The sequence below is a fragment of the Theropithecus gelada genome, chromosome X, assembly GCF_003255815.1.
Source record: "Theropithecus gelada isolate Dixy chromosome X, Tgel_1.0, whole genome shotgun sequence".
Lineage (NCBI taxonomy): Eukaryota > Metazoa > Chordata > Mammalia > Primates > Cercopithecidae > Theropithecus > Theropithecus gelada.
Window position 1 is genome coordinate 11,650,013 of NC_037689.1, and position 27,224 is coordinate 11,677,236.

The following is a 27,224-nucleotide window of genomic DNA, read 5'->3' on the forward strand; positions in this document are numbered from 1 at the left end:
GAGCTGGATATAAGATAAAATTATCACCTGTAGTCCCAGCCATTTGGGAGGCTGAGGTGGGAGAGTAACTTTAGTCCAGGAGTTTGACACCAGCCTGGGCAACACAGGGAGAACCTATCTCTACAGAAAAATTCAAAAATTAGCTGAGTCTGGTAGTGCACACCTGTAGTCCAAGCTACTTGGGAGGCTGAGGAGGGAGGATTATTTGAGCCTGAAAGGTTGAGGCTACAGTGAGCTGTGATCATGCCAGTGAACTTCAAGGCAAGATCCTGTCTCAAAAAATAAAAATAAAAGAGAAAATTATAAAAATAGGTTCTTCCTATACTAGCAGTAAGCAGATGGGACTAGCAAAAATAAGTCTTAATGACAACAAAAATATAAATATGCAAAAATAAATTTAACCAAAAAAGATAAAAAGATGATGGATTTAGAAAATTATAAATATCATTGCAGCATATAAGACATAACCAAACAGACACATCAAATCCCTAGATATAAAGAAAGGCTTAATGTAATAAAAACATTACATCTCCCTAACTATTATATTAATGTAAATATAATTCCAATCAAAAGCATAATAGTTTAGTTTTTTTGTTTTTTGTTTTTTTGTTTTTATGGTTTTTTTTTTTTTTTTGAGACAGTCTTGCTCTGTCACCCAGGCTGGAGTGCAGTGGCACGATCTTGGCTCACTGCAACCTCTGCCTCCCGGGTTCAAGCAATTCTCCTGCCTCAGCCTTCCGAGTAGCTGGGATTACAGGCGTGTGTCACTGTGCCCAGCTAATTTTTGTATTATTAGTAGAGACAGGGTTTCACCATGTTGGCCAGGCTGGTCTTAAACTCCTGACCTCAAGTGATCCGCCCGCCTGGGCCTCCCAAAGTGCTAGGATTACAGGTGTGAGCCACCTTGCCCAGCAATAGTTGAGGTTTTTTTTTTTTTTTTTTTTTTTTTTTTTTTTTTGAGACAGTCTCACTCTGTTGCCCAGGCTGGAGTGCAGTGGTGTGATCTCTACTCAATGCAACCTCCATCTTCTGGGTTCTAGCAATTCTCCTGCCTCAGCCTCCCAAGAAGCTGGGATTACAGGTGCATGCCACCAGGGTGGCTAATTTTTATATTTTTTAGTAAAGACAGGGTTTCACCATATTGGCCAGGCTGGTCTCGAACTCCTGGCCTCAAGTGATCTGCCCGCCTTGGGCTCCCAAAATGCTGGGATTATAGACGTGAGTCACCTCGCCCAGCCACAACAATTTAGTTTTGTTGTGTTTTTGGGTTTTTTTTGGGGGGGGGGGTTGGGGGACGGGTTGGTAGCATTCATTTTGAAACTTGATTAAATGATTTTAAACTTCAGAGAATTCCTAGAAAATAAATTTGCAAGAACAAAAATCCCTTGAAATCAAATAGATTACAGACACAAAATAGAGTTCAGGTCAAGCTAAGTATATTTGTGACCTTATATGACTGAATTGTGGGTACAAGGTGGTGTGTTTCATAAATGGTGCCAACTGACAATACTGAATTTTACCTCAGCCTGGTGAGCAGCGCAGGTCAAAAAATCCCCTTACTCTAAAGGGAAAATGGCTTTTCTGGAAAATGGCTTACTGCAAAGAACCATCCTTCCCCATATGACTTAGAAGTCATGGATGTTCCCTGTTTACCTATGAGAAGCCCTGACACCCACTCTCCAAATTCCCATTCTTTGCCTCATAGATGACAAGCCTAACTGCTTGTCCCCACTGATCAATCAGAACGAAATGCTCTTTAGCCAAACTTGAACCAGGCTTCTTTCCTACAAGCTCCTAACTCTGCTTGCCCCTAAGCCTGGGCAAGCATCAAAAAAAGTCGAAATTCCCCCCCTCCCGACGGACCCTGCTTCTCAGCTTCTCCTGGGAATAGGCGGACCACAGTGGGACAATTTCCTGGCAGACCCCACTGGCCATTCCCCCTTGTTTGTGCAGCTTCCTTTCCACAGATTCTGCTTATCTCTGCCTGCCTCCCTACCCTGTACAAGAAAAGCCTTTTTCTGTTTGGTTTCAAGATGCTCTCAGGTTTCTGAGCTGGGAGCATTTTCCCTTTTGCAATAGTCTGTCTTTCTAATTAAAGTCTCTGATTTTATTTGACACAGAAAAAAGCGTGACACAGGCTTCTTGTTCAAGCTTGATCTTGATTTCATACCATATACCACAGTAAATTCCAATTAGATTAAAGTAGAAAAAAAACTAAAGCAATAACAACACTGAAATAAATGTTAAGATTATCTTTCTATCTGGAATAGGGAAGGGAAACTAGGCAAGATGGGATATACAAAAGCCATAAAAAGAAAGTTTAGACATATCTGATCAGAGGCTACATTTCACTAGTTACATATTACACATAAAATTTTTCTTTCTTTCTTTCTTCTTTTTTTTTTTTTTGAGATGAAGTCTTGCTCTATCACCCAGGCTGGAGTGCAGTGGTGTGAGTTCAGCTCACTGCAACCTCCACTTCCCAAGTTCAAACGATTCTCCTGCCTCAACCTCCCAAGTAGCTGGGATTACAAGCAACCACCACCATACCTGGCTTTTTTTTTTTTTTTTTTTTTTTTTTTTTTTTGGTAGAGACACCACACCCAGCTACTTATTCTTTATTATTATTTTTTTATTTTTAGTAGAGATGGGGTTTCACCATTTTGGTCAGTCTGGTCTCGAACTCCAGGCCTCAGGTGACCAACAGCCTCAGCCTCCCGAAGTGCTGGGATTACTGTGCCCAGCCCACATAAAATTTTTCTAATTGCACATTTAAAAAAACGTAAAATGCAAAAGACAAAAGGAGTTTGGGGGAAAATACTGCAATGTAACTGACAGACGGTTAATAGCCTTAATGGACAAAGATGTTAATATCTCTAATGTAATATCCCTAATGTACAGTGTAACTGACAGACTGTTAATATCCCTAGTGTACAATGTAATTTGTACACTGTTTACAAATTGATAAGAAAAGGACAAATTACCCCAGAGAAAACTGGACAAAGGATATGAACATCTGCAAAAGAGAAAAGCCAAATGGCCAACAGACCAAAACAATCCTCAATTGCACAAGTAGTCAGAAAAATACAAAATTAAAGACAGCATCAACATCCAGCGCTGGAGGGGATTTGCCTTAATGAACTTCATGATTTTGCTGGTAGGACTAGGAAACCTTATTATCTTTTGGGGGAAGGAATTTGGCTATATCTATTCAGTAATGAAACACCGTTACCTGCAGTTAATAAAACTTCAAAACATAGGAAGCAAAAAATTGAATAGCACAAGGAAAAATCTGACAATACAGTCTCTCTTTCTCTCCTCTCTCTCTCTCTTTCTCCCCCCCACATCACCCCCAGTTGACAAGCTAAAGGGAATTATCAGGAAACACACATTTTAAAAGGCCCAACACACAAGCTTGAACCGATAGAGCCGTAGAGTACGATAAACCCAACAACTAGAAGATACAGTGTTTTCAATCAAGACACAAAACCATTTTTGAAAACTGGCCTCGTACTTGAGCCTTAAGGCAAGTTTCATCAAATTTCAAGCTCAACATTCTTGGGCCACAAGGCAAATGGGCTTAGAAATCACGAACACAGGGATTAACTTCTTGTTCGTTTGCGGAAATGCAAAACGGTGTTAAGACCTGTAACATTTTCTGCAGTCCCTCTAAATTCCTTCTTTGAATAATCGATTCCTAGAACAGGACGCGATGGACCAAGCTGGGTCAACCTGCCGACAGCTCCGTTGGGCAGCATGTCCACCCCTGATGACCAAAGCCCACCAAACGTGCAGCTGGCACTCGGCCGCCTTTGTTTCCTTCCCCTAGAATAAAACTCCGCTGCTTTCCCACATTCCTGGAGCAGCCGGAATAAAGCGCCCATAGCCTTGCCCTTTGAGTCTCAGAGGATGTTTGCCACTCCGACAATGGACTTTTAAATAACTCAGGGGTCAAAAGGCGTGTGTAGGGGGAGAGTTACAAATCAGCACTTGAAACCGAACACGAACAAAAATCAAATCCAAACTAATGCAACAAATCAAAACTTGGATCTTTTTTTTTTTTTTTTTTGAGACGGAGTCTTGCTCTGTCACCCAGGCTGGAGTGCAGTGGCCAGATCTCAGCTCACTGCAAGCTCCGCCTCCCAGGTTCACGCCATTCTCCTGCCTCAGCCTCCCGAGTAGCTGGGACTACAGGCGCCCGCCACCTCGCCCGGCTAGTTTTTTTGTATGTCTTAATAGAGACGGGGTTTCACCGTGTTAGCCAGGATGGTCTCGATCTCCTGACCTCGTGATCCGCCCGTCTCGGCCTCCCAAAGTGCTGGGATTACAGGCTTGAGCCACCGCGCCCGGCCAAAACTTGGATCTTTAGAAGAAAACTTCAACTTTAATGCTTCCAGGAGGAAAGCAGAAAGGCTAATGACTGAATTGTGAAAACGAGCCAAAATACTCTTTTTTTTTTTTTTTTTTTTTTTTTTGTGAGACGGAGTCTCGCTCTGTAGCCCAGGCTGGAGTGCAGTGGCGGGATCTCAGCTCACTGCAAGCTCTTAATACTCCACCCCTGATGTCACACACACCTATGACTCCCTGCACAGATCCACGGTCCCGGGCGCTGAATCCCCGCAACCCTCCGCGCCCACAGAGGTTAAACTCTCGCTGCCGGCGACTTCCGCTTCCTGGCCTAAATCTGACACGCACGACTCCCCCTGCGGCAACTGCACAGGTTCGGTGACAGCCGAGACGCCGGGCGTTTCCCGCAGCCGGCCTGGGCCCAGGTCGGAGCTGTAGCCAGCAGGGCCGCCAGGTGGGCTCGGGACGGGGCGGGTGCGGGGCCCGGGTCGCGGCGGGAGAGGGGTCGCCGCGTCCCACAGAGCAGTGCGGCGTCGGGGGCGGGGGCGGGGCCGGGTGCGTCTCGGGACCTGCTCCTGGGGGTGGGGGCTGGGCGCTATTTAAAGAGGCGGAGGCTCCCCGGTGGGCACGGCCTGAGGCGGAGTGCACCCTGAGGGCGGAAGAGGTAAGGCGCCCCGCCTGCCGGGGCCTCAAAGACTCCTAGAGGCTGCGGCGGAGGGGAGAGGCCTGGTGGTACGTTCCATGGCCCAGTGCCTCGGCCACTGGAAAATCCCACAGGGGTATATCGAGTAGGGTACCGTGGGCTCCCCTGCAGAAATGATCACCCTTCCAAGATGGCGGCTCCCGTAGAGACACTCCCAAGGGGACAGTCATGTTCCTTGCCTGACAGTCGCTGCAGGAAATTGGAAAGCCCGCCTCTCCTTCGACGCACACGCGCACGCACGCACGCACGCACGCACCGGCGCGGTGTAAGGGCACCAGGTGTAATTGTGGGCGAGCGACCGCTTCGGAGCTGACACTAAGCATGTGCAGATCAAGTCCAGAAGCGCCGGGGTCCCTCGAAGCAGTTTTCAGGACTTAAGGCTCTGGGAGTGAGTTTAACAGATGGACTTAAGGCCACTTAAGCATTGAGATAATTATGGAGATGTTAAGACATGGATCAAGCGTTGAGATAATTATGGGGATGTTATGACATGGATTTTGTACTCGATGATGCTCAGTGGGGTGAGGAGGCTTCTCTGGGGTCATTTATAGGGAGGTGCAGAGAGTGTGATTGGGATTTGTGGGTGAGTGATGGGTCACTGGAGAAAATTGATGGGTAGCCTGTAGGATGAGTGTTGGGGACACCGGAGTAAATGATAAGGGGGTCTGTGGGGTGAGTGATACAGGGTCTCTTGGGTGAGTGATAAGGTATATGTGAGATGAGTGATGAGAAGTCCGTGGGGTGAGAAGGGGCTGTGCGGGGCGACTACTGGAGGTCTGTGAGGTGTAGGATGGGGTTTATTGGGGGATTGACCAAGGTTTCTGCCGGGTGAGTGATGCGTTTATTTGGGACTGGTGATGGGAGGCTGTGGAATCAGATATGCAGCTTCCTGGGGTCAGTGATAGGTGGTCTTTAGGTCTGAGATGAGGTTGTTTCAAAAACCTACTTTTGACTTTGTTGGTCCTCCTGTGTCTTTGTTTCTCTGTCATTAATATCTGCCCTTAACTTCGTTATTTCTTTTCTGTTTTTTTCTTTTGTTCTCATTTTTAAAGTCCTGAATTGCATGCTTATCTCTTATTATCCATTTTATTTTATAATATAAACATTAAGTTTATAAATTTTTCTCTAAGAACTCTTTAGCTCCATGTCACATGTTTTATTGTTGTTGTTGCTGCTGTTCGGTTTTGTTTTGAGACAGGGTCTCACTCTGTCGCCCAGAGATGGAGTGCAGTGACACGATCATGGCTCACTGCAGCCTCAACCTCCTGTGCTCAGTCGATCCTCCCAACTTAGCTTCTCAAGTAGCTGGAACTACAGGCATGTACTTGGATCTGCCACACCCACTAATTTTTTATTTTGTGTAGACACAGGGTCTCACTATGTTGCCCAGGCTGATTTTTTTTTTTTTTTTTTAAGATACAAGAATCTCTCTCTGTTGCCTAGGCTGGAGTGCAGTGGAGCCATCATGGCTCACTGCAGTCTCAACCTCCTAGGCTCAAGTGATCCTCCCACCTCAGCCTCCCAAGTTGCTGGGACTACAGGCAGGCTTGCCCAGCTAATTTTTAAATTTTTGGTAGAGATTGGGGTCTTGCTATGTTGCCCAGGCTGGTCTTGAACTCCTGGCCTCAAGCAATCCTCAAGTAGTCCTCCCAGCTCATCCTCCCAAAGTGCTGGAACTACAGGCATGAGCATCCAACCCACAAGTTTTGATATGTAGCATCTCCACTATAGTTTCCTTCTGTTTTCTAATTGCAGTTGCAATGTTCACTCTTACCTCTGGATTATTTAAATATGAGATTTTGATTTCCCAAAACATAGACATTTTTGTTACTGATTTCTAAATTGTGGTTAGAGGCTGTCACCTGAGTGATCATTACGTGCAGGAATGATGCTTTTAAGTTCAATACATACCACCATACTACTTTCCAAATTTTGTAAAAATTTTGTAAAATTTTGTAAAAATTTTGTAAAATTGGAACTCCCACCAGCAACATATAAAAAGACTTCTTCCAAAATCCTCTTCCGCACTGGATTTTTTTTTTTTTCCCCATTGTGAGGGCCAAACACAAGGGTATCTAGTTTGCCTTGATGTACATTTTCCTGACAACTAGTGGCTGAACATTATTTCATTCTTATTGACCACTGAAATATATATTTAAACTTTTTCACGTCCTTTGCCCTTTGTTTCCTTTAGGTGGTTTGTCTTTCTTACTAATTTGTGAATATTAACCTGTATTGTAACTATATTTCCTCTGTCTCTGGATTTTGACTTTTGAAAGATGTCTTCACCTTTGATTTTTTAAAAATCATCTATGAAGATATATCTGCCTTTTTCCTTTACAAGTTCTGAGTGTATTGTCTTGCCTAGTGACTTCTCCTCATTTCATGTTCAAACAAATATGCCTTAAATTTATATTTAATATATTTATTGTTTCAATTTTTAATGTTAAATTTTAATCTAACTGGAATTCATTTTGGTGTATGGTGTGAGATGGAATCAGTTCATATATTCCATTTGGATACCTAATTTGCCAGCACCAGCCGTTAAATGAATACCGTTTTCTAATTCAATTAAATGCCACTTTTGTCACATAAGTTCCCAAATGTGTATTGTTTTATTTCTGAACTGTTTAGTTCTCCTTTTTAAAAAATCATATTGACTTTAGAAATAGTTTTAATATCACATAGAACTAGTCTCCCTCGCTTTCTTCTTGGTTGCTTTCATTAATTTTCTTGTGCGTTTATTATTATTCTTTTTTTTTTTTTGAGATGGAGTCTTTCTCTGTTGCCTAGGCTGGAGTGCACTGGTGCAATCTCGGCTCACTGCAACCTCCACCTCCCAGGTTCAAGCAATTCTCCTGCCTCAGCCTCCCGAGTGGCTGGGACTACAGGCGCGTGCCACCCTGCTCAGCTAATTTTTGCATTTTTAATAGAGACGAGGTTTCACCATATTGGCCAGGCTGGTCTTGAACTCCTGACCTTGTGATCCGCCTGCCTTGGCCCCCCAAAGTTCTGGGATTACAGGCATGAGCCACTGCTCCCGGCCTTTTTCTTCCATACGAATGTTAAAACTATTTTATCTAGTTTCAAAAATAACCGTTAAAACTATAATATTTGATAGTTTTCTTATGGGTCCAGCACCTTTTTTTTTTTTTAACAGTTCATTCTTAGATATTTTACCTTTGTTTTTATCATCATTGTGAATAGCATATTTTTTTCTATTTCCATAGGGAAAATCTATTTTTATAATTTTATTTCGTATTCAGTCCAATTACCAAATTCTCATATGAATCTAGTTGCTTTTTATAGTCTTACTTTTCCTGGCTACCATATTCCATCCAATTAAAAATGATACTGTCTCTTCTCTCAAATATTTATTCTGATCACCTCATCTTCTGTTGCACTAGTTAGAGCTTTCAGAACAATGTTGAGTGACATTTAATAGAGGGTATTTGCTATCTTGCTGCTAATGTTAATGAAAATAACTTGGGCATTTTTTATTTGAATGTGAAAGGTGTTTATTTATTCATCAATCTATTCAGTAAACATTTATTGAATACCTACCCCTTGCCAGATATTGACTTTGCAACCCTGCTTGGCACTTACTAGCTATGATTTTTTTTTCTAACAGCTTTATTGATATCATTCATCTGCCATAAAATTCACCCATTTAAAGCTTACAGTTCAGCAGTTCCTAGCATATTCACAGAATTGTGCAACCATCATCATAATCTAATTTTAGAATATTTTATCACCCCAAACGGAAACATCGTACCCATTAGCAATCATTCCTCATTCCCAACCCTCATCCCTAGCCACAGGCAACCACTAATTTACTTCCTGTCTCTGTAGATTGGTCTATTCTAGACATTTTATATAAATGGAATCATAAAATATGTGGTCTTTTATGATTGTCTTATTTATTTATTTTAGACACAGTCTCACTCTGTCACCCAGGCTGGAGTGCAGTGGCCAGATCTCAGTTCACTGCAGCCGCTGTCTCCCGAGTTCAAGCAATTCTCCTGCCTCAGCCTCCCAAGTAGCTGGGATTACAGGCACCTACCACCACGCCTGGCTAGCTTTTGTATTTTTAGTAGACATTGGCCAGGCTGGTCTTGAACTCCTGACCTCAGGTAATTCGCCCACCTTGGCCTCCCAAAGTACTGGGACTACAGGCATGATCCACTGTGTCCGGCCATGATTGTCTTCTTTAACTTAGCCTAATGTTTTCTTTTTTTTTTTTTTTTTTTTTTTTTTTTTTTTTTTTTTTTTGAGACGGAGTCTCGCTCTGTCTCCCGGGCTGGAGTTGCAGTGGCCGGATCTCAGCTCACTGCAAGCTCCGCCTCCCGGGTTCACGCCATTCTCCTGCCTCAGCCTCCCGAGTAGCTGGGACTACAGGCGCCGCCACCTCACCCAGCTAGTTTTTTGTATTTTTTAGTAGAGACGGGGTTTCACCATGTTCACCAGGATGGTCTCGATCTCCTGACCTCGTGATCCACCCGTCTCGGCCTCCCAAAGTGCTGGGATTACAGGCTTGAGCCACCGCGCCCGGCCTTAGCCTAATGTTTTCAAAGCTCATCCATGTTATAGCATGTATTAGGACCTTATTCCTTTTATTATTTTGTTTATTGTGGTATGAACACTTAACATGAAAACTACCCTCTTAAATTTTGTTTTTGTTTGTTTGTTTGTTTGTTTTGGTTTTGGTTTTGATTTTTGAGACAGTCTCACTCTGTCACCCAGGCTGGAGTGCAGTGGCACAATCTCGGCTCATTGCAACCTCCACCTCCCAGGTTCAAGCAGTTCTCCTGCCTCAGCCTCCCGCGTAGCTGGGACTATAGGTGTGTGCCACCACACCTGGCTAATTTTTAGTAGAGACAGGATTTCAACATATTGGTCAGGCTGGTCTCGAACTCCTGACCTCAGGTAATCCACCTGCCTCGGCCTCCCAAAGTGCTGGGATTACAGGTGTGAGCCACCGCACGTGGTGTATCCTCTTAAATTTTTAAGTGCACAGTACAGTACTGTTAACTACAGGTGCAATGTACAGCCAATCTCTAGAGCTTATTCATCTTGTATACCTGAAACTTTATACCCGTTGAATAGCAACTTCTCATTACCCCCTCCTCTCAGCCCCTGGCAACCACCATTCTACTATCTGTTTCTATCTGTTTATTTTAGAAGCACTTCATGTCTTTTTATTCCTGAATGATATTTCATTGTATGGATGGACCACATGTTGTTTATCCACTCATCAGTCAATGGACATTTGGGTTGTTTCCACTTTTTAGCTATTATGAATAATGCTGCTATGGGCATTTGCGTACAAGTTTTTGTGTGGACATATGTTTTCATTTCTCTTGGGTGGATACCCAGGAGTGGAATGACTGGTATAAGGAGTGAGGTAGAAATTTACCTCTTCCCTTTTAGGATTTCTTTTCGCTGGGCCTGAAAGTTAAATTGACATAAGACAGATCAACAGAGAAAAATGTACAGATTTATTTAATACAAGTTTTATGTGGCACAGGCGCCTTCATAAAGAAATGAAGACCCAAAGTAGTAGTTAGAGTCAATCACTTATATACTGGATTGGACAAAGAATACTTAAGTTGTGAAAAAGCAACTCAGTTATGTGGGGAGGCTTAAAACATAAGAGTTTTTTAAAATTTCTTTTGGCTTATTTCTCCAAGAAAAAAAGTTATTTTTCATAAGATCTGTACGTAATTGTCTTGCTCTCAATTTCCTGACCTTGATAGTAAGAATGTGGCATTCTAGCTGGGCACGGTGGCTCACGCCTGTAATCCCAGCACTTTGGGAGGCCGAGGTGGGTGGATCACCTGAGGTCAGGAGTTTGAGACCAGCCTGGCCAACATGGTGAAACACCATCTCTAATAAAATACAAAAACTAGGCCGGGCGCGGTGGCTCACGCTTGTAATCCCAGCACTTTGGGAGGCCGAGGCGGGCGGATCACGAGGTCAGGAGATCGAGACCATCCTGGCTAACACGGTGAAACCCCGTCTCTACCAAAAATGCAAAAAATTAGCCGGGCGAGGCGGCGGGCGCCTGTAGTCCCAGCTACTCGGGAGGCTGAGGCAGGAGAATGGCGTGAACCCGGGAGGCGGAGCTTGCAGTGAGCCGAGATCGCGCCACTGCACTCCAGCCTGGGCGACTAAGCGAGACTCTGTCTCAAAAAAAAAAAAAAAAAATACAAAAACTAGCTGGGCGTGGTGGCAGGCACCTGTAATCCCAGCTGCTTGGGAGGCTGAGGCAGGAGAATTGCTTGAGCTGGGGAGGCGGAGGTTGCAGTGAGCAGAGATCGTGCCACTGCACTCCAGACTGGGTGACAGAGCGAGACTCTGTCTCCAAAAAACGGCCAGGTGCTGTGGCTCACGCCTGTAATCCCGGCACTTTGGGAGGACGAGGTGTGTGGATCATGAGGCCAGGAGATCGAGACCATCCTGGCCAACATGGTGAAACCCCATCTCTACTAAAAATACAAAAATTAGCTGGGCATGGTGGCGCGTGCCTGTAGTCCCAGCTACTCAGGAGGCTGAGACAGGAGAATCGCTTGAACCCGGGAAATAGAAGCTGCAGTGAGCTGAGATTGCGCCACTGCACTCCAGCCTGGGCGACAGAGCGAGACTTTGTCTCAAAAACAAAAACAAAAAAAGAATGTGGTGTTCCTTCTAGTAGAGCGAGGGCATCTTTCACATGGGAATTTCATCTCCCACTTTTAAGAAACAAAGGGAAGGTCAGCATGATCTTCCTGCACCTGCTGCTTTTCAAGCGCCTGTGACTCAAAATAGCCAGTATTCCAGAGTGGTGTGTGTGTGTATTTTTTTTTTTTTTTTTAAGATGGCATTTCACTCTTATTGCCCAGGCTGGAGTGCAGTGGTACAATCGTGGCTCACCACAACCTCCACCTCCCAGATTCAAGCGATTCTCCTGCCTCAGCCTCCCGAGTAGCTGGGATTACAGGCATGCACCATCACGCCTGGCTAATTTTGTATTTTTAGTAGAGACAGGGTTTCTCTATGTTGGTCAGGTTGGTCTCGAACTCCTGACCTCAGGTGATCCACCTACCTTGGCCTCGTAAAATGCTGGGATTACAGGCTTGAGCCATCATACCCAGCCAGAGTGGCATATTTTTAATTCCTTCACTGGATCACATGGCATACCCCTATGTTTAACTTTTTTTTTTTTTGAGATGGAGTCTCACTCTGTCACCCAGGCTGGAGTGCAGTGGCGCTAACTCCACTCACTGCAAGCTCCACCTCCCGGGTTCAAGCAATTCTTCTGCCTCAGTCTCCCAAGTAGCTGGGATTACAGGCACCCACCACCACGCCCAGCTAATTTTTGTACTTTTAGTAGAGACAGGGTTTCACCATGTTGGCCAGGCTGGTTTCAAACTCCTGAACTCAAGCGATCCACCTGCCTCAGCCTCCCAAAGTGCTGGGATTACAGGCATAAGCCCCTGTGCCCAGCCTTCTATGTTTAACATTTTAAAGAATTGCCAAACCATTTTCCAAAATGGCTGCATCACTTTATATTCCAGCAGCAATGTATGAGGGTTCCAGTTTATCACATCCTTGCTAACGTTCATTGTCTTTTTAATTCTAGCCTTCCTAGTAGGTGTGAAGTGGTATCTTGTGGTTTTGATTTCCATTTCTCCAGTGGCCACTGATGTTGAGCATCTTTTCCTGTACTTATTGCCCATCTGTATATCTTCTTTGAAGAAATATCTATTCAAATCCTTGACCTCTTTTTAAATTGAATTGTCTTTGTTTTAATCAAGTTGTAAGAGTTCTTTAGATAATCTCGATAGAAGTCCTTTGTCACATATGTGATTTGCGTGTATTTCCCTTCATTCTGTGGGGGTTTTTTTTTGTTGTTGTTGTTGTTGTTGTTGTTGTTTGTTTGTTTTCTGAGACAGAGTCTCGCTCTATTGTCCAGGCTGGAGCGCAGTGGTGCCATATCGGCTCACTGCAACCTCTGCCTCCCGGGTTCAAGCAATTCTCCTTCCTCAGCCTCCCAAGTAGCTGGGATTAGAGGTGCGCACCACCACACTCAGCTAATGTTTGTATTTTTAGTAGAGACAGGGTTTCGCCATTTCAGTCAGGCTGGTCTCAAACTCCTGGCCTCAAGTGCTCCGCCTGCCTCGACCTCCCAAAGTACTGGGATTACAGGCGTGAGCCACCGCGCTCAGCCTCTGTGTCTTTTCACTTTCCCAATGGTGTCCTTATAGTTTTCATATGTTCCTATCTTGATTTGTATTTTTCTTAGGAATGGCTCTTGAATTATGTCAGATGCTTTTTTGATGTAATAGCCTAATGGTGTTACTTTCCTAAATTGGTTGTTGTAATGAATGATACTGATATATAAGGCGGATCCATCCTTGCCTTCCTGGGATAATTCTGTTGGGCAAGGGCAATTTTTCTTATGAGTCATGGTCGTATTTGAGTTAGTAATGTATTTTTTTATTTTTCCTCAACTCCATGGCCCCCTATTCACAGTTCAGACCAGGACTAGGGCCTAGGCAGAGACGTATATAGGGTAGGATCTCTTCTTTTTCTGTACAGTCAGTGTAAGAACAGAGAAGGCAGGCCCCCTTCTTTTTCTATGCAGTCAGTGTCAGAACACAGCCTGTGGTAAGCACCAGGAGGCCTCAGTTAGTAATATTTTATTTAGATTTTTTGCCACTATAAAAAATTTGCTTATAGGTTTCTTGTTTTTACTATATTTAACAAGTGTTGGTATTAAGGTTATGCCAGGTATTAAAAGGAAATCAGGAGATTTCCATTTTTTATGTGTTAAAATAGCATAGACATTCTCTTAAGTTCAACTATATATGCATTTAGAACTAATGCCTTTTTTGAAATGGCAATTTTTAACTATTTTATTTTCTCTGATTATTGCTCTACAGATTTCTAGTGGGGGGGATTAATTTTGATAGTGTATGTTTGCTAGGGATGTTATGTTTTTGTGCATTTGTGCATAATGCTTCATTAATTTACCTTGATCATTTCCATACCTGTGGCAATAGCTTCTTTTTTCATTCCTAAAACTGTGTGCATGCTTCTGATGTGTGTGGATATATATAGAAATATATATATATATTTATACATATATATATTTCCTTTCTCTTTTACCTTGATCAGGTTTCTCATGAATATTTTGTTGTCTTCTTTTAATTTCTTTTTTTTTTTTTTTCGAGCCTCCTGAGTAGCTGGGATTACAGACACACACTACCATACCCGGCTAATTTTTTGTATTTTTAGTAGAGATGGAGTTTCACTGTGTTGGCCAGACTGGTCTCGAACTTCTGACCTCGTGATCCGCCCAGTAGGCCTCCCAAAGTGCTGGGATTACAGGTGTGAGCTACTGTGCCCTGACTTTTTTTTTCCTTTTTTTTGAGACAAGGTCTCCCTCTGTCATCCAGGCTGGAGTGCAGTGGTGCGATCTCGGCTTACTGCAACCTGCACCTCCTAGGCTCAAGCAGTCCAGCTAATTTTTGTTGTTGTTGTCTGTTTGTTTGTTTGTTTTTTGAGATGGAGTCTTGCTCTGTTGCCTAGGCTGGAATACAGTGGCACAATCTCGACTCACCTCAACCTCTGCCTCCCAGTTTCAAGCAATTCTCCCCCCTCAGCCTCCTGAGTAGCTGGGATTACAAGTGTGTGCCACCATGCCTGGCTAATTTTTGTTTTTTTAGTAGAGACAGGGTTTCACCATGCTGGCCAGGCTGGTCTGGAACTCCTGACCTCAAGTGATCCATCCACCTCGGCCTCCCAAAGTCCTGGAATTACAGGCGTGAGCCACCGTACCTGGCCTTTTTTTTTTTTTTTTTTCTTTTTTTTTTTTAATAGATTGAACATTTAGTTCATTTACCTTTAGCTTTTATTTTTAAACATTAAAAATAATTTGGCCAAAATATTCTTTTTTTCCTCTGTGACTCTAGCCAAAGATAAAATATTCTTTAAATATAGCTTTAGCTATGTCTCAAGATTTGTTATGAAGTCTAAAATTTTGTTATCAAATGCCATCTTCAATTCGTATATGTTTAGAGAATATTTCTTCATTGAAATCTGGATTTGGTAGTTTATCGTTTTATTATCTATGATTTTACAGGATTATAGTCAATTTAGCCTGCCAAAACTCTAATTTTTAAATGTATCAAGATTTTTTCTTCGAGTCCAAGTTACATTATTTTTAAAAATTTTTGTAAACTATGCCATGGGTCTAAGAGAAGAGAGTATATTCATTAGGTAAAGTTAAAGTTATGTGTCTTGAGCCTAGCTTGTTGATTGTATTTCTCAAATCTGCTTTACTTGCTTTTTGTTTGTTTACTTGATCCATTATATCATAGAAGAGATACAATAAAATCTCCTGGCATAATTATGATTTTTCTTAAACTTTTTATTTTGAAATAATTATAGATTCATAGGAAGTTGCAAACATAGCACAGAGCCCTGTATACGCTCACCCAGTTTTCTCCAGTGATTACATCTTATAAAATCACAATACAATATAAAAATGTAGAATTTGACATTGGTACAAGGTGTGTGCATAGTTCTTTTTTGTTTTTTTGTGTGTTTTTTTCTGAGACAGAGTCTTGCTCTGTTGCCCAGGCTGGAGTGCAATGGTGTGATCTCTGCTCACTGCAACCTCCACCTCCCGGGTTCAAGCATTTCCCCTGCCTTGGCCTCCCAAGTAGCTGGAATTACAAGCATGCGCCATCATGCCCGGCTAATTTTTGTATTTTTAGTAGAGACGGGGTTTCACTGTGTTGGCCAGGCTGGTCTCGAACTCCTGACCTCATGATCCACCTGCTTCGGCCTCCCAAAGTGCTGGGATTACAGGTGTGAGTCACTGCACCAAGCCTAGTGTGTGCATAGTCTACGTCATTTTGTCATGTGCATAGATTAAGGTAACAGCCACCACAATCAAGATACAGAACTACTACTCCTTTATAGTCTTTTTTTTTTTCTTGTGAGACGGAGTCTCGCTCTGTTACCCAGGCTGGAGTGCAGTAGCACAATCTCGACTCACTGCAAGCTCCGCCTCCTGGGTTCACACCATTCTCCTGCCTCAGCCTCCCAAGTAGCTGGGACTATAGGCACCCGCCACCACCACGCCTGGCTAATTTTTTGTATTTTTAGTAGAGACAGGGTTTCACCGTGTTAGCCAGGATGGTCTCGATCTCCTGATCTCGTGATCCGCCCGTCTCGGCCTCCCAAAGTGCTGGGATTACAGGTGTGAGCCACCGTGCCCGGCCTAGTCTTTTTTTTTTAAGACAGGTTCTCACTGTGTTGCCCAGGCTGAAGTACAGTAGTGCCATCATCACTCACTGCAACCTCGAACTCTTGGGTTCAAGTGATCCTCCCGCCTTGACCTCCTGAGTAGCTGAGACTATAGGCGCATGCCACAATGCCTGGCTACTTTCTAAATTTTTTGTAGAGATTAGGGTCTCACCATGTTGCCCAGGCTGGTCTCAAACTCCTGGCCTCAAGCGATCCTCCCACCTTGGCCTCCCAAAGTGCTGGGATTGCAGGCACGAACCACTGTGCCCAGACCTTTTATAGTCTTTACTCCCACCACCATCCCTAACCCCTGGCAACCAACCATCTGTTTTTCATCTCTCTAGTTTTGCCATTTTGAGAATGTTATATAAATGGAACCATACAGACTGTGATTTATTTTATTTATTTATTTTTTTGAGACGGAGTTTCACTCTGTCACCCAGGCTGGAGTGCAGTGGCACAATCTTGGCTCGCTGCAACCTCCTCCTGGGTTCAAGCAGTTCTCCCACCTCAGCGTCCTGAGTAGCTGGGATTACAGGCGCCTGCCACCACACCCAGCTAATTTTTGTATTTTTAGTAGAGATGGGGTTTCACCATGTTGGCCAGGCTGGTCTCAAACTCCTGATCTGAGGTGATCTGCCCGCCTGGGCCTCCCAAACTGCTGGGATTACAGGTGTGAGCCACCGCGCCTGGCCCAATGTGTGTGATCTTTTGAGGTTGGTTTTTTCACTCAGCATAATGTCCTTGAAAACCATCCAAACTGTTGCTAGAACAATAATTCATTTCTTTTTGTTGCTGAGTAGTATTCCATATTATAGATTTACCACAGTTTGTTTAGCCATTCACCTATTGAGAGCCATTTTGCTTGTTTCCAGTCTGAGGCTATTACATATAAAGCTGTAATGAACAATCGTGTACAGGTTTTTGTGTACACATAAGATTTCCTTTCTCTGGGATGAATGCCCAGAAGTGCAATTGCTGGATCATGTGGTAAGTATTTTAGTTTTTAAAGAGGCTGCCAAACTGTTTTCCAGAGTGGCTGTGCCACTTTACATTCCTGCTGGCAATGTGTTAGGAATCCAGTTTCTCTGAGTCCTCTCCAACATTTGGTAAAGACCAATATTCAAAGAAAGGAAAATAGTTAAAATGTGCCATTTTTAAAAGGCACCAGTTCTAAATGTGTTTATAGCTAAGCTTTAAAGAAGATAGTATCTATGCCATTTTAACACATAAAAATAAATTTCCTGAGTTCCTTTTAAAAACTGGCATAACCTTAATAGCAACACTTGTTAAATATAATACAAAAACAAATATGACTTTTAAGACTTCATATGGTGGCCGGGCGCGGTGGCTCAAGCCTGTAATCCCAGCACTTTGGGAGGCCGAGACGGGCGGATCATGAGGTCAGGAGATCGAGACCATCTTGGCTAACACAGTGAAACCCCGTCTCTACTAAAAAATACAAAAAACTAGCCGGGCGAGGTGGCGGGCACCTGTAGTCCCAGCTACTCGGGAGGCTGAGGCAGGAGAATGGCGCAAACCCGGGAGGCGGAGCTTGCAGTGAGCTGAGATCCGGCCACTGCACTCCAGCCCGGGCGACAGCGCGAGACTCCGTCTCAAAAAAAAAAAAAAAAAAAGACTTCATATGGTTTAATGCATTTGTGCTGGTTTTATTTGTATGTGTTGAATGATCCTGAAGGCTTATGCTAGTTAGTACTTCTTTATTGTTTCTTTTATTATTAAAAGATATTCCCCTTTTTTGTTAATCTGTTGAATGCTTTGGACCTTAATTTCCCCCACGATAATTGTATTTTCAGACCTCCTTTCATTTTCTTGGTATTTGCCTAGTAAATTGTATAGCTTTTAAATCCTCATTGAAATATTACATAATACAGAAAAGTGCACACATTGTACATATTTAGCTTGATGATTTTTTAACAGACCAGACAAACTTGCATAGCCACCACCTAGATGAAGAAATGTTACTATCTCTCAAGAAGTCATGTTTTTTAGCTGGGTGTGGTGGCATGCACCTATGGTCCCAGCGACTTAGGAGGCTGAGGCAGGACGATTACTTGAGCTCAGGAGTTTGAGGCTGCAGTGAGCTATGATCGTGCAACTGCAGTGAGCTATGATCGTGCTACTGCACTCCTGGCTGGGTGACAGAGCAGGACGCTGTCTCTAAAAAAATTTTTTTTTGTAAGGCCAGGTGCAGTAGCTCATGCCTGTAATCCCAGCACTTTGGGAGGCTGAGACGGACGGATCACGAGGTCAGGAGTTCGAGACCAGCCTGGCCAATATGGTGAAACCCCGTCTCTACTAAAAATATAAAAATTAGTCGGGCGTGGTGGCGGGCGCCTGTAATCCCAGCTACTTGGGAGGCTGAGACAGGAGAGTCGCTTGAACTCGGGAAGCAGAGGTTGCAGTGATCCGAGATCACACCACTGCACTCCAGCCTGGGTGACAGAGCAAGACTCTGTCTCAACAACAACAACAACAAAAATTTAAAGAAGCCATGTTTCTTTGGGGGGCCAAGGCAGGTGGATCACGAGGTCAAGAGATCGAGACCATCCTGCCCAACATGGTGAAACCCCATCTCTACTAAAAATACAAAAATTAGCTGGGCATGGTGGCGCACACCTAGAGTCCTAGCTACTTGGGAGGCTGAAGCAGGAGAATCGCTTGAACCCGGGAGGCAGAGGTTGCAGTGAGCCGAGATCACACCACTACACTCCAGCCTGGGCTACAAAGCAAGACTCCTTCTCAAAAAAAAGAAAAACAAAAAAAAAAACAGTTTTAAAGAAGCCATGTTTCTTTGAGAGGCTGAGGCAGGCAGATCACAAGGTCAAGAGATCGAGACCATCCTTCCCAACATGGTGAAACCCCATCTCTACTAAAAATACAAACATTAGCTGGGCATGGTGGCACACACCTGTAGTCCTAGCTACTCGGGAGGCTGAAGCAGGAGAATCACTTAAACCCGGGAGGTGGAGGTTGCAGTGAGCCAAAATCTCACCACTGTACGACAGGCTGGAGACAGAGCGAGACTCTGTCTCAAAAAAAAAAAAAAGAAGCCATGTTTTTGAAATGTATATAAACGTAATCATATGGCATTGCTTCATTGCTCTTTTGAGTCTGGCTTCTTTAGCTTAACAGAGTGTTCATGGGACGAGACTCATGCATGTTGAGTACAGCAATTTATTCTTTCTCATTGCTGTATAGTATTTCCTTGTATAAATATAGCACAACTTGTCTATCCATTCTGATGTTGATGGGCATTTACATAATTTTTAGTTTTGAATAAAGCTACCATGAACATTATCATCTCTTTTAGTAAACATATATTTGCATTTCTCTTGAGTGAGAGAGAACTGGAGTCAAACAGCAGGGTCATAGGATATTGCATGTATTCACCATTAATAGATACTACCAAACAGTTTTTCAAAGTTTATGTACTAGTTTATGCTCCTAACAAGCAATCTGAGTTTTGGCTGCTCCACATCCTTGCCCGCTCTTGTTTATTTCCCATCTTTTTCATTTTGGCAATTTCTAGTGGGATTATCTTATTGTAGATATGGAGGATTGTGTGGAGGATTATCTTATTGTAGTTTAACTTCTATTTCCTTGCTAACTGGTGAAGTCAAGCATCTTTTTATAAGCTTATTTGCTATTTGGATATTTTCTTTGTGAAATGCCTGTTCCTTTTGCCCTTTTTCTGTGGCTCTTAGTGATTTCTAGACATTCTTGATATATTTGAGATATTAATCATTTGTCAAATATAGGTATTACAGTTACCTTCTCCCACTGTAGCATTTGCCTTTACATTTTTAATTTTATCTTCTGATTAACAGAAGTCCTTAATTTTAATGTAGTCCAATTTAGGTATCCTTTATCAGGACTTAATATAAAGCACATTAATTAAGACTATAACACTGGTCCAAGAATAGACAAATAAACTAATGAAAATACAGAGTTCAGGAATGACCCCCACATATATGATCACAAGGAGACACTACAGAGCAATGGAGAAAGGATAGTCTTCTTTTTTTTCTTTTTTGGGGACAGAGTCTCACTCTATCCCCCCAGGCTGGAGTGCAGTGGTGAGATCTCAGCTCACTGTAACCCCCACCTCCCGGGTTCAAGTGATTCTCCTGCCTCAGCCTCCCGAGTAGCTGCGATTATAGGCGTCTGCCACCATGCCTGACTAATTTTTGTATTTTTAGTAGAGATAGGGTTTCGCCATATTGGCCAGGCTGACCTCGAACTCCTGAGCTCAGGTGATCCGCCCACCTCGGTCTCCCAAAGTGTTGGGATTACAGACATGAGCCACTGTGCCTGGCCATGGGTAGGCTTTTCAATAAATGGTGCTGGATTATCTTGCTTCCATATGAAAGAAATGAATCTTGACTCTAACATATACCACACGCTAAAATCCTTCCCAGATGGACTGTGGATCTAAATGTGAAAGCTAAAATGATAAAACTTTTACATGACCCTGAGGTAGGCGAAGGTTTCCTAACAAGACATAATGCATGCCAACCATAAAGGAAAGAATGATCAATGATATGGTATATTTCTATCAAGTGCTTCATTTCACATCTTCATCATTTTGTTTTAACATACTTGATTTTATGCCTCCTATTATTTTTTTCCTTTTTTTCTCCTATTATCTTTCGTTTGCTTTTTTTTTTTTTTTTAAACAGAGTCTCACTGTGTCCCCCCAGGCTAGAGTACAATGGCACGATCTCGGCTCACTGCAACCTCCGCCTCCTGGGTTCAAGTGATTCTCATGCCTTAGCCTCCCAAGTAGCTAGGAATACAGGCGCCTGCCACCACGCCCAGCTAATTTATGTGTTTTTAGTAGAGATAGGGTTTCACCATATTGGCCAGGCTGGTGTCAAACTCCTGACCTCAGGTGATCCGCCCGCCTTGGCCTCCCAAAGTGCTGGGATTACAGGTGTGAGCCACTGTGCCTGGCTGGTCATGTTTCTCTTTTTTTTTTTTTTTTTTGAGATGGAGTCTCGCTCTGTCACCCAGGCTGGAGTGCAGTGGCAAGATCTCGGCTCACTGCAACCTCCACCTCCTGGGCTCAAGCAATTCCCCTGCTTCAACCTCCTGAGTAGGTGGGATTATAGGCATGCACCACCACACCCAGCTAATTTTTGTATTTTTAGTAGAGACGGGGTTTCACCACGTTGGCCAGGGTGGTCTCGAATTCCTGACCGTGTGATTCGCTCGCCTTGGCCTCCCAAAGTGCTGGGATTACAGGTGTGAGCCACTGTGCCTGGCCTCATTCATGTTTCTCTTAATCCTCTTTTAGGTTTTTATTACTTTTGAGTTTTGATTGTTTGGAATTTTGATTTTTTTAATGAATTTCTGTTAGTAGTTGCCTTTACCTTCCTTACAAATATGATTGTATGTCTTTTCTATATTACTAAATCCAAATAATATTGTACCGATATCTGCCTATGGAAATTTGTAATTTGCCTTCTCCTCATTTTGTTCAGTAAATTTTCCCAGGGAATTTTTTTGTTTGTTTGTTTGTTTCTGTTTTTTTGAGACAGTCTCTGTCACCCAGATTGGAGTGCAGTGGCATGATCTCGGCTCACTGCAACCTCCGCCTCCTGAGTTCAAGCGATTCTCCTGCTTCAGCCTTCCGAGTAGCTGGGACTACAGGTACATGACACCAGGCTCGGCTAATTTTTTGCATTTTTAATGTTTCACAGTGTTAGCCAGGATGGTCTTGATCTCCTGACTTCGTGATCCGCTCGCCTTGGCCTCCCAAAGTGCTGGAATTACAGGTGTGAGCCACCGTACCCGGCCAGGGAATTTTTAAATTTCCACATAGTTAATAGTAACAGCCTTATTTACTACAGATGCCCAATTACGTTGCTTTTCTTTATCCAGATGTAATTATATATCAATTGCAAGAATCCTATCTCAAAACTGCTTTCCTGTTTTGAGGTTTTTTGTTTCTATTCCATTTACCATTGTTTAGACTATTCCCTTGAGTGTTCTCCTGAGATTGGAATATTGGCATAAAATGTTAGAAATGCTTTTATGTCTAAAATTGTCTTTCTTTTGCTCTGACAATAGAATGGTATCTAGCTAGGGTGGGTTTAGAATTCTTGGATCTCAGACCTTCTTTCGCAATAATTTGTAGAGTTTTCTTCTAACATGGCTTCTGTTTTTGCAAATACATCTAGTGCCACTGTGATCCCTTTTCCTTGTAAATGACGTGTTGGTTCTGCCTGGAAGTGTTGGAAATGTCAGTATCTGAGGTCATCGATTCAGTCCATGAGAGTTTATTGATTGGGGTGCTAAGGTGGTGAATGATTGCAAGTCTAGGATTCACAGGGATTACAAGTCAGTTTTGGGGGGCCTGTGGCAGTCCTGGATTGGGACCTATGGACATTGGTTATTATAGTACTGTGTGAGTTGCTCTGTGATGAACTGGAACTTTTATTACTGAGGGTTTTATGGGAGTCATTGATCCTATTGATGGTGTGCTGCCTGGGTTGGTGATAATTTGAGGAGCCTGTGGAAACCAGTTGATGACACCATTTGGTACACAGTTTTTGTCGAGCACTGTGGGCTATAGGGATTTAGGAGCCTGTGCAGACCTGCTGGTTTTCAGGGCCTGATGGGAATTGCAGAAGAGAAGGGACAAGTGTGAGTTTTCATCTTTGACAGAAGAGGGTGGGCTCTGTTCTTTGCATAGAATGTACACTGAATTACACAGAAGCTCAGTTTATGCTCAAGTGGCATGGTCACTGCTCAGCCAGAGCACTTTGAAGGTAGCAGGAACCACAGTGTTTATTGTGATTCTGCCTTGAATAGAGTACCAAATGGCTCAGTAGTTAAGAAAGTATGCTTTGGGCCGGGCACGGTGGCTCAAGCCTGTAATCCCAGCACTTTGGGAGGCCGAGACGGGCGGATCACGAGGTCAGGAGATCGAGACCATCCTGGCTAACACAGTGAAACCCCGTCTCTACTAAAAAAATACAAAAAACTAGCCGGGCGAGGTGGCGGCGCCTGTAGTCCCAGCTACTCGGGAGGCTGAGGCAGGAGAATGGCGTAAACCCGGGAGGCGGAGCTTGCAGTGAGCTGAGATCCAGCCACTGCACTCCAGCCTGGGTGACAGAGCGAGACTCCATCTCAAAAAAAAAAAAAAAAGAAAAAGAAAGTATGCTTTGGAGCCAGGCATACCTGAGTTTGAATCCTTGTCCTTCCCCCTCATCTGAGTGATCTTGGGGCAAATTTCTTAATATTTCTGAACAGCTCTATCTGATGGTAAATGGGATTAGTAATAATAATAATGCCTAGTCCACAGGATGAGTGTGAAAATTAAATGAGGTACCTAATAAAATATGCCTTGCACCTTGTAATAATAGCACTATTTAAAATGAGTTGAAGGCCGGGCGCGGTGGCTCAAGCCTGTAATCCCAGCACTTTGGGAGGCCGAGACGGGCGGATCACGAGGTCAGGAGATCGAGACCATCCTGGCTAACACGGTGAAACCCCGTCTCTACTAAAAAATACAAAAAAAACTAGCTGGGCGAGGTGGCGGGCGCCTGTAGTCCCAGCTACTCGGGAGGCTGAGGCAGGAGAATGGCGTAAACCCAGGAGGCGGAGCTTGCAGCGAGCTGAGACCCGGCCACTGCACTCCAGCCTGGGCGGCAGAGCGAGACTCTGTCTCAAAAAAAAAAAAAAAAAATGAGTTGAGCATGTTCCAGGTACCAAGTAGGTGTACGTAGAAGCATCATTTCGTTTAATTCTAACAACCCTATGAGATAAGTATTTTCATCCTGTTTTAAGATGAAGAAACTTCACATAAAGTGACTTCCTCAGATTCTAGCTAGAACATAGAAGAACTTGAATACAAATGCTCATTCATTTTACACCAGATCTTGTGAATTTTCCCCATGTTTTGCTTTAATACTTGGTGTGGGTTTTACCGAACTTTTCTCTTCTGCAGCATCCAGCACAGTGAGCCTCCCCTGGGCACTACCAGAAAATATTTGTGGGTGAACGTGGAGTGATGACCATGTGGACACTGTCTTTCCAGGGTTTCTTGGAGCCTCTGCAGAGTCTGGGGGCCAGGCTCCTTAGTGGAAACTGCAGGATCTTCCTTCTGACTCCTGCTTGCCTCGCCCCAGCAGCTCCGGTTGAGTCCGCAGACGCCAGCTCAGCTTCCAGCTTGGGAAAGAGTGGGGTTGTCAGCAGGAGAGCCTGAGGGCTGAGGCCCAGCGTGAACATGGCAGCTAATGGGGACTCTCCCCCATGGTACCCGGTCGTGGCTGCAGAGGGACGTGGCAGCTCATGTGAGGTGAGGAGGGAGAGGACCCCGGAGGCAGTAATTCATTCAGTGAGGAGATACCCTGACCTGTCCCCAGGGCCTCAGGGCAGGAGCAGGTGAGTCAGAGGAAGCGGCAGATTCCAGACCTGCTGCCCTGGAGACAGACCAGGGTCCTCCCACTGAGAGTGAGCACCACTTGACTGATGCGGCCACATCCAGAGCCCCACGTGTTTCAGTGGACAGGGTAATGTGGCTGATTACACTAGAGGAGAGGGAGGATGTGGAGGGTGAGCCCCACAACCTAGGGAGTGGGGGCAGCTCCCTGCAGGGCAAATGAGGGTGAGGTCCAGGTGGAAGCAGCCACTATCCATAGCCAGGGAGACTCCATCCCCCACCCCAGCACCAACCCTTCCCTCTCTGTCGGCTCTTTATAGACGTCAGCTGATCCCCACCAGTGCCCACTTCCCCCAGGTCTCTGGGGATCTGGCAATTTCTCCTCTATCCTGATTTAGGTAGAGAAAAATCCTTTTTCTTTGGAACTTAGAGACTGGCAGGGTAGTAGGGCCACCATAGTCTCTGGGACCCTTCTGGCTTTCCCTCCTCCTTTCAAAGATGAATAAAATGGCCAGGCACAGTGGCTCACGCCTATAATCCCAGCACCTTTGGGAGGCTGAGGCGGGTGGATTGCTTGAGGTCAGGAGTTCAAGACCAGCCTGACCAATATGGCGAACCCCCGTCTCTACTAAAAATACAAAAAGTTAGCTGAGCTTGGTGGCGCATGCCTGTAATCCCAGCTACTTGGGAGGCTGAGGCAGGAGAATCGCTTGAACCTGGGAGGTAGAGGTTGCAGTGAGCTGAGATCACACCACTGCACTCCAGCCTGAGTGACAGAGTGAGACTCCGTCTCAAAAACAACAAAAAAAAAGATGAATAAAATGCCCCAGAAGACACATGACTCGCCCAGGCCTCTCAGGTTGGCGGTGACAACACTAGACTGGAGTCAGGTCTCCTGACTGTGTCTTCCACCCTCACCGCACCACAGCTGAGATCAAGTTTCCTGCTCAGAACTCCCGTTCGGATCAGAGTTCCCATTGAGATCCTGTAAGCCGAGGAGGACCACGAGCGAGCCAGACCCTGCCCGACAGCTCCCTCCTTTCAGACCTGCCTGTGGATGCTGTTGACTCTGGAAGGGTTCATTGTCTCAGGGGCTCAGGGTCATGTGGTCATTAGGATAACATTAAACTTTTAAATATTATTTTTTTTGGTCATTTTATAACTTCATAATAAAATATTAGAAAGTATAGTTTAGCAAATAGAAGAAACTAAAAAATTACTTGTCGTTCCAACATTACCCAAAGCTAACCAGTGTTAACATTTAGCTGTTATTTCCTTTCAGTGGTTTTTTCCTTTGTGTGTGCATGTGTGCATGTGTGTGAGTATACATGTGGGGCCTGAGTGTGCATACATACTGTACACATACACATATATAGCTAAAGTTTTAAAACAGAATCATACTCTTTGGTTACCTCATTTTTAACTGGGCAGTTTAACATGGTTTGCTAGGCAGCAAGTATTTTTCTTTATACACTTATGATGTCCATAATTTAGCCAGTTTGCTATTTTTTAAATTTTATTTATTTATTTTAATGTTTTTTCCTCTGAGGCAGTCTCCCTCTGTTGCCCAGGCTAGAGTGCAGTGTTGCAATCTCAGCTCACTACAGCCTCAATCTCCTGGGCTCAGGCGATCCTCCCACCGTAGCCTCCTAAGTAGCTGGGACTACAGGCACATGGTACCACACCCAGCTGGTCTCAAGCTCCTGGGGTCAAGTAATCTTCCTGCCTTGGCCTCCCAGAGTGCTGAGATTACAGGCGTGAGTCACCACCATGCCCCGCAAATTTTATTTTTAATTGATGAATAATAATTGTGTATATTTATGGGGTACAATGTGATGTTTTGATATTTGTATACGTTGTAGAATATTTAAATCAACCTAATTAACATATCCATTACCTCAAAGACTTATTTCTTTCATGATGTGAACATTTAAAATCTGCTCTTGGCCGGGTGAGGTGGCTCATGCCTGTAATCCCAGCACTTTGGGAGGCCGAGGCGGGTGGATCACCTGAGGTCAGGAGATGGAGACCATCCTGGCGAACACGGTGAAACCCTGTCTCTACTAAAAATACAAAAAAATTAGCCGGGCGTGGTGGTGGGTGCCTGTAGTCCCAGCTACTCGGGAGGCTGAGGCAGGAGAATGGCATGAACCCGGGAGGCGGAGCTTGCAGTGAGCCGAGATCGTGCCATTGCACTCCAGCCTGGGCGACAGAGCGAGACTCTGTCTCAAAGAAAAAAAAAATCTGCTCTCTTTGCAATTTTGAAATAACATTACATCATTATTAACTAGCCACCAAACTGCAATAGGTCTCAAAAACTTATTCCCTCTAACAAAAACTTTGTATACTTTGACCAGTGTCTCCCCATCCCCCTACAACCAGTCCACTAATAATGTGCATTTAGGGTATTTGAGGTTTTCTATTGTGATTAAACTACTATGATAAAATTCCTACATTTAAATC

General features: G+C 44.0%; 1 protein-coding gene and 1 pseudogene across 7 annotated transcripts in view; one reads left to right on the top strand and one right to left on the bottom strand.

Moving 5' to 3' along the window:
• Positions 1-4,661: 4,661 nt before the first annotated feature.
• Positions 4,662-27,224, top strand: part of ZNF41 (zinc finger protein 41) — a 43,075-nt gene continuing 20,512 nt past the window's right edge. Inside the window, exons 1-2 of one of the 7 annotated variants that reach the window (XM_025372684.1) lie at positions 4,662-5,438; positions 24,327-24,763. In XM_025372684.1, coding sequence (XP_025228469.1) covers positions 24,606-24,763 — 158 coding nt within the window. In that variant the 5' untranslated portion in view covers positions 4,662-5,438; positions 24,327-24,605. The remainder of the gene's footprint in view (positions 5,439-24,326; positions 24,764-27,224) is intronic. The other 6 variants (XM_025372685.1, XM_025372687.1, XM_025372686.1 and 3 more) reach the window with 6 other exon arrangements.
• LOC112616740 lies at positions 13,545-13,716 on the bottom strand (annotated as a pseudogene).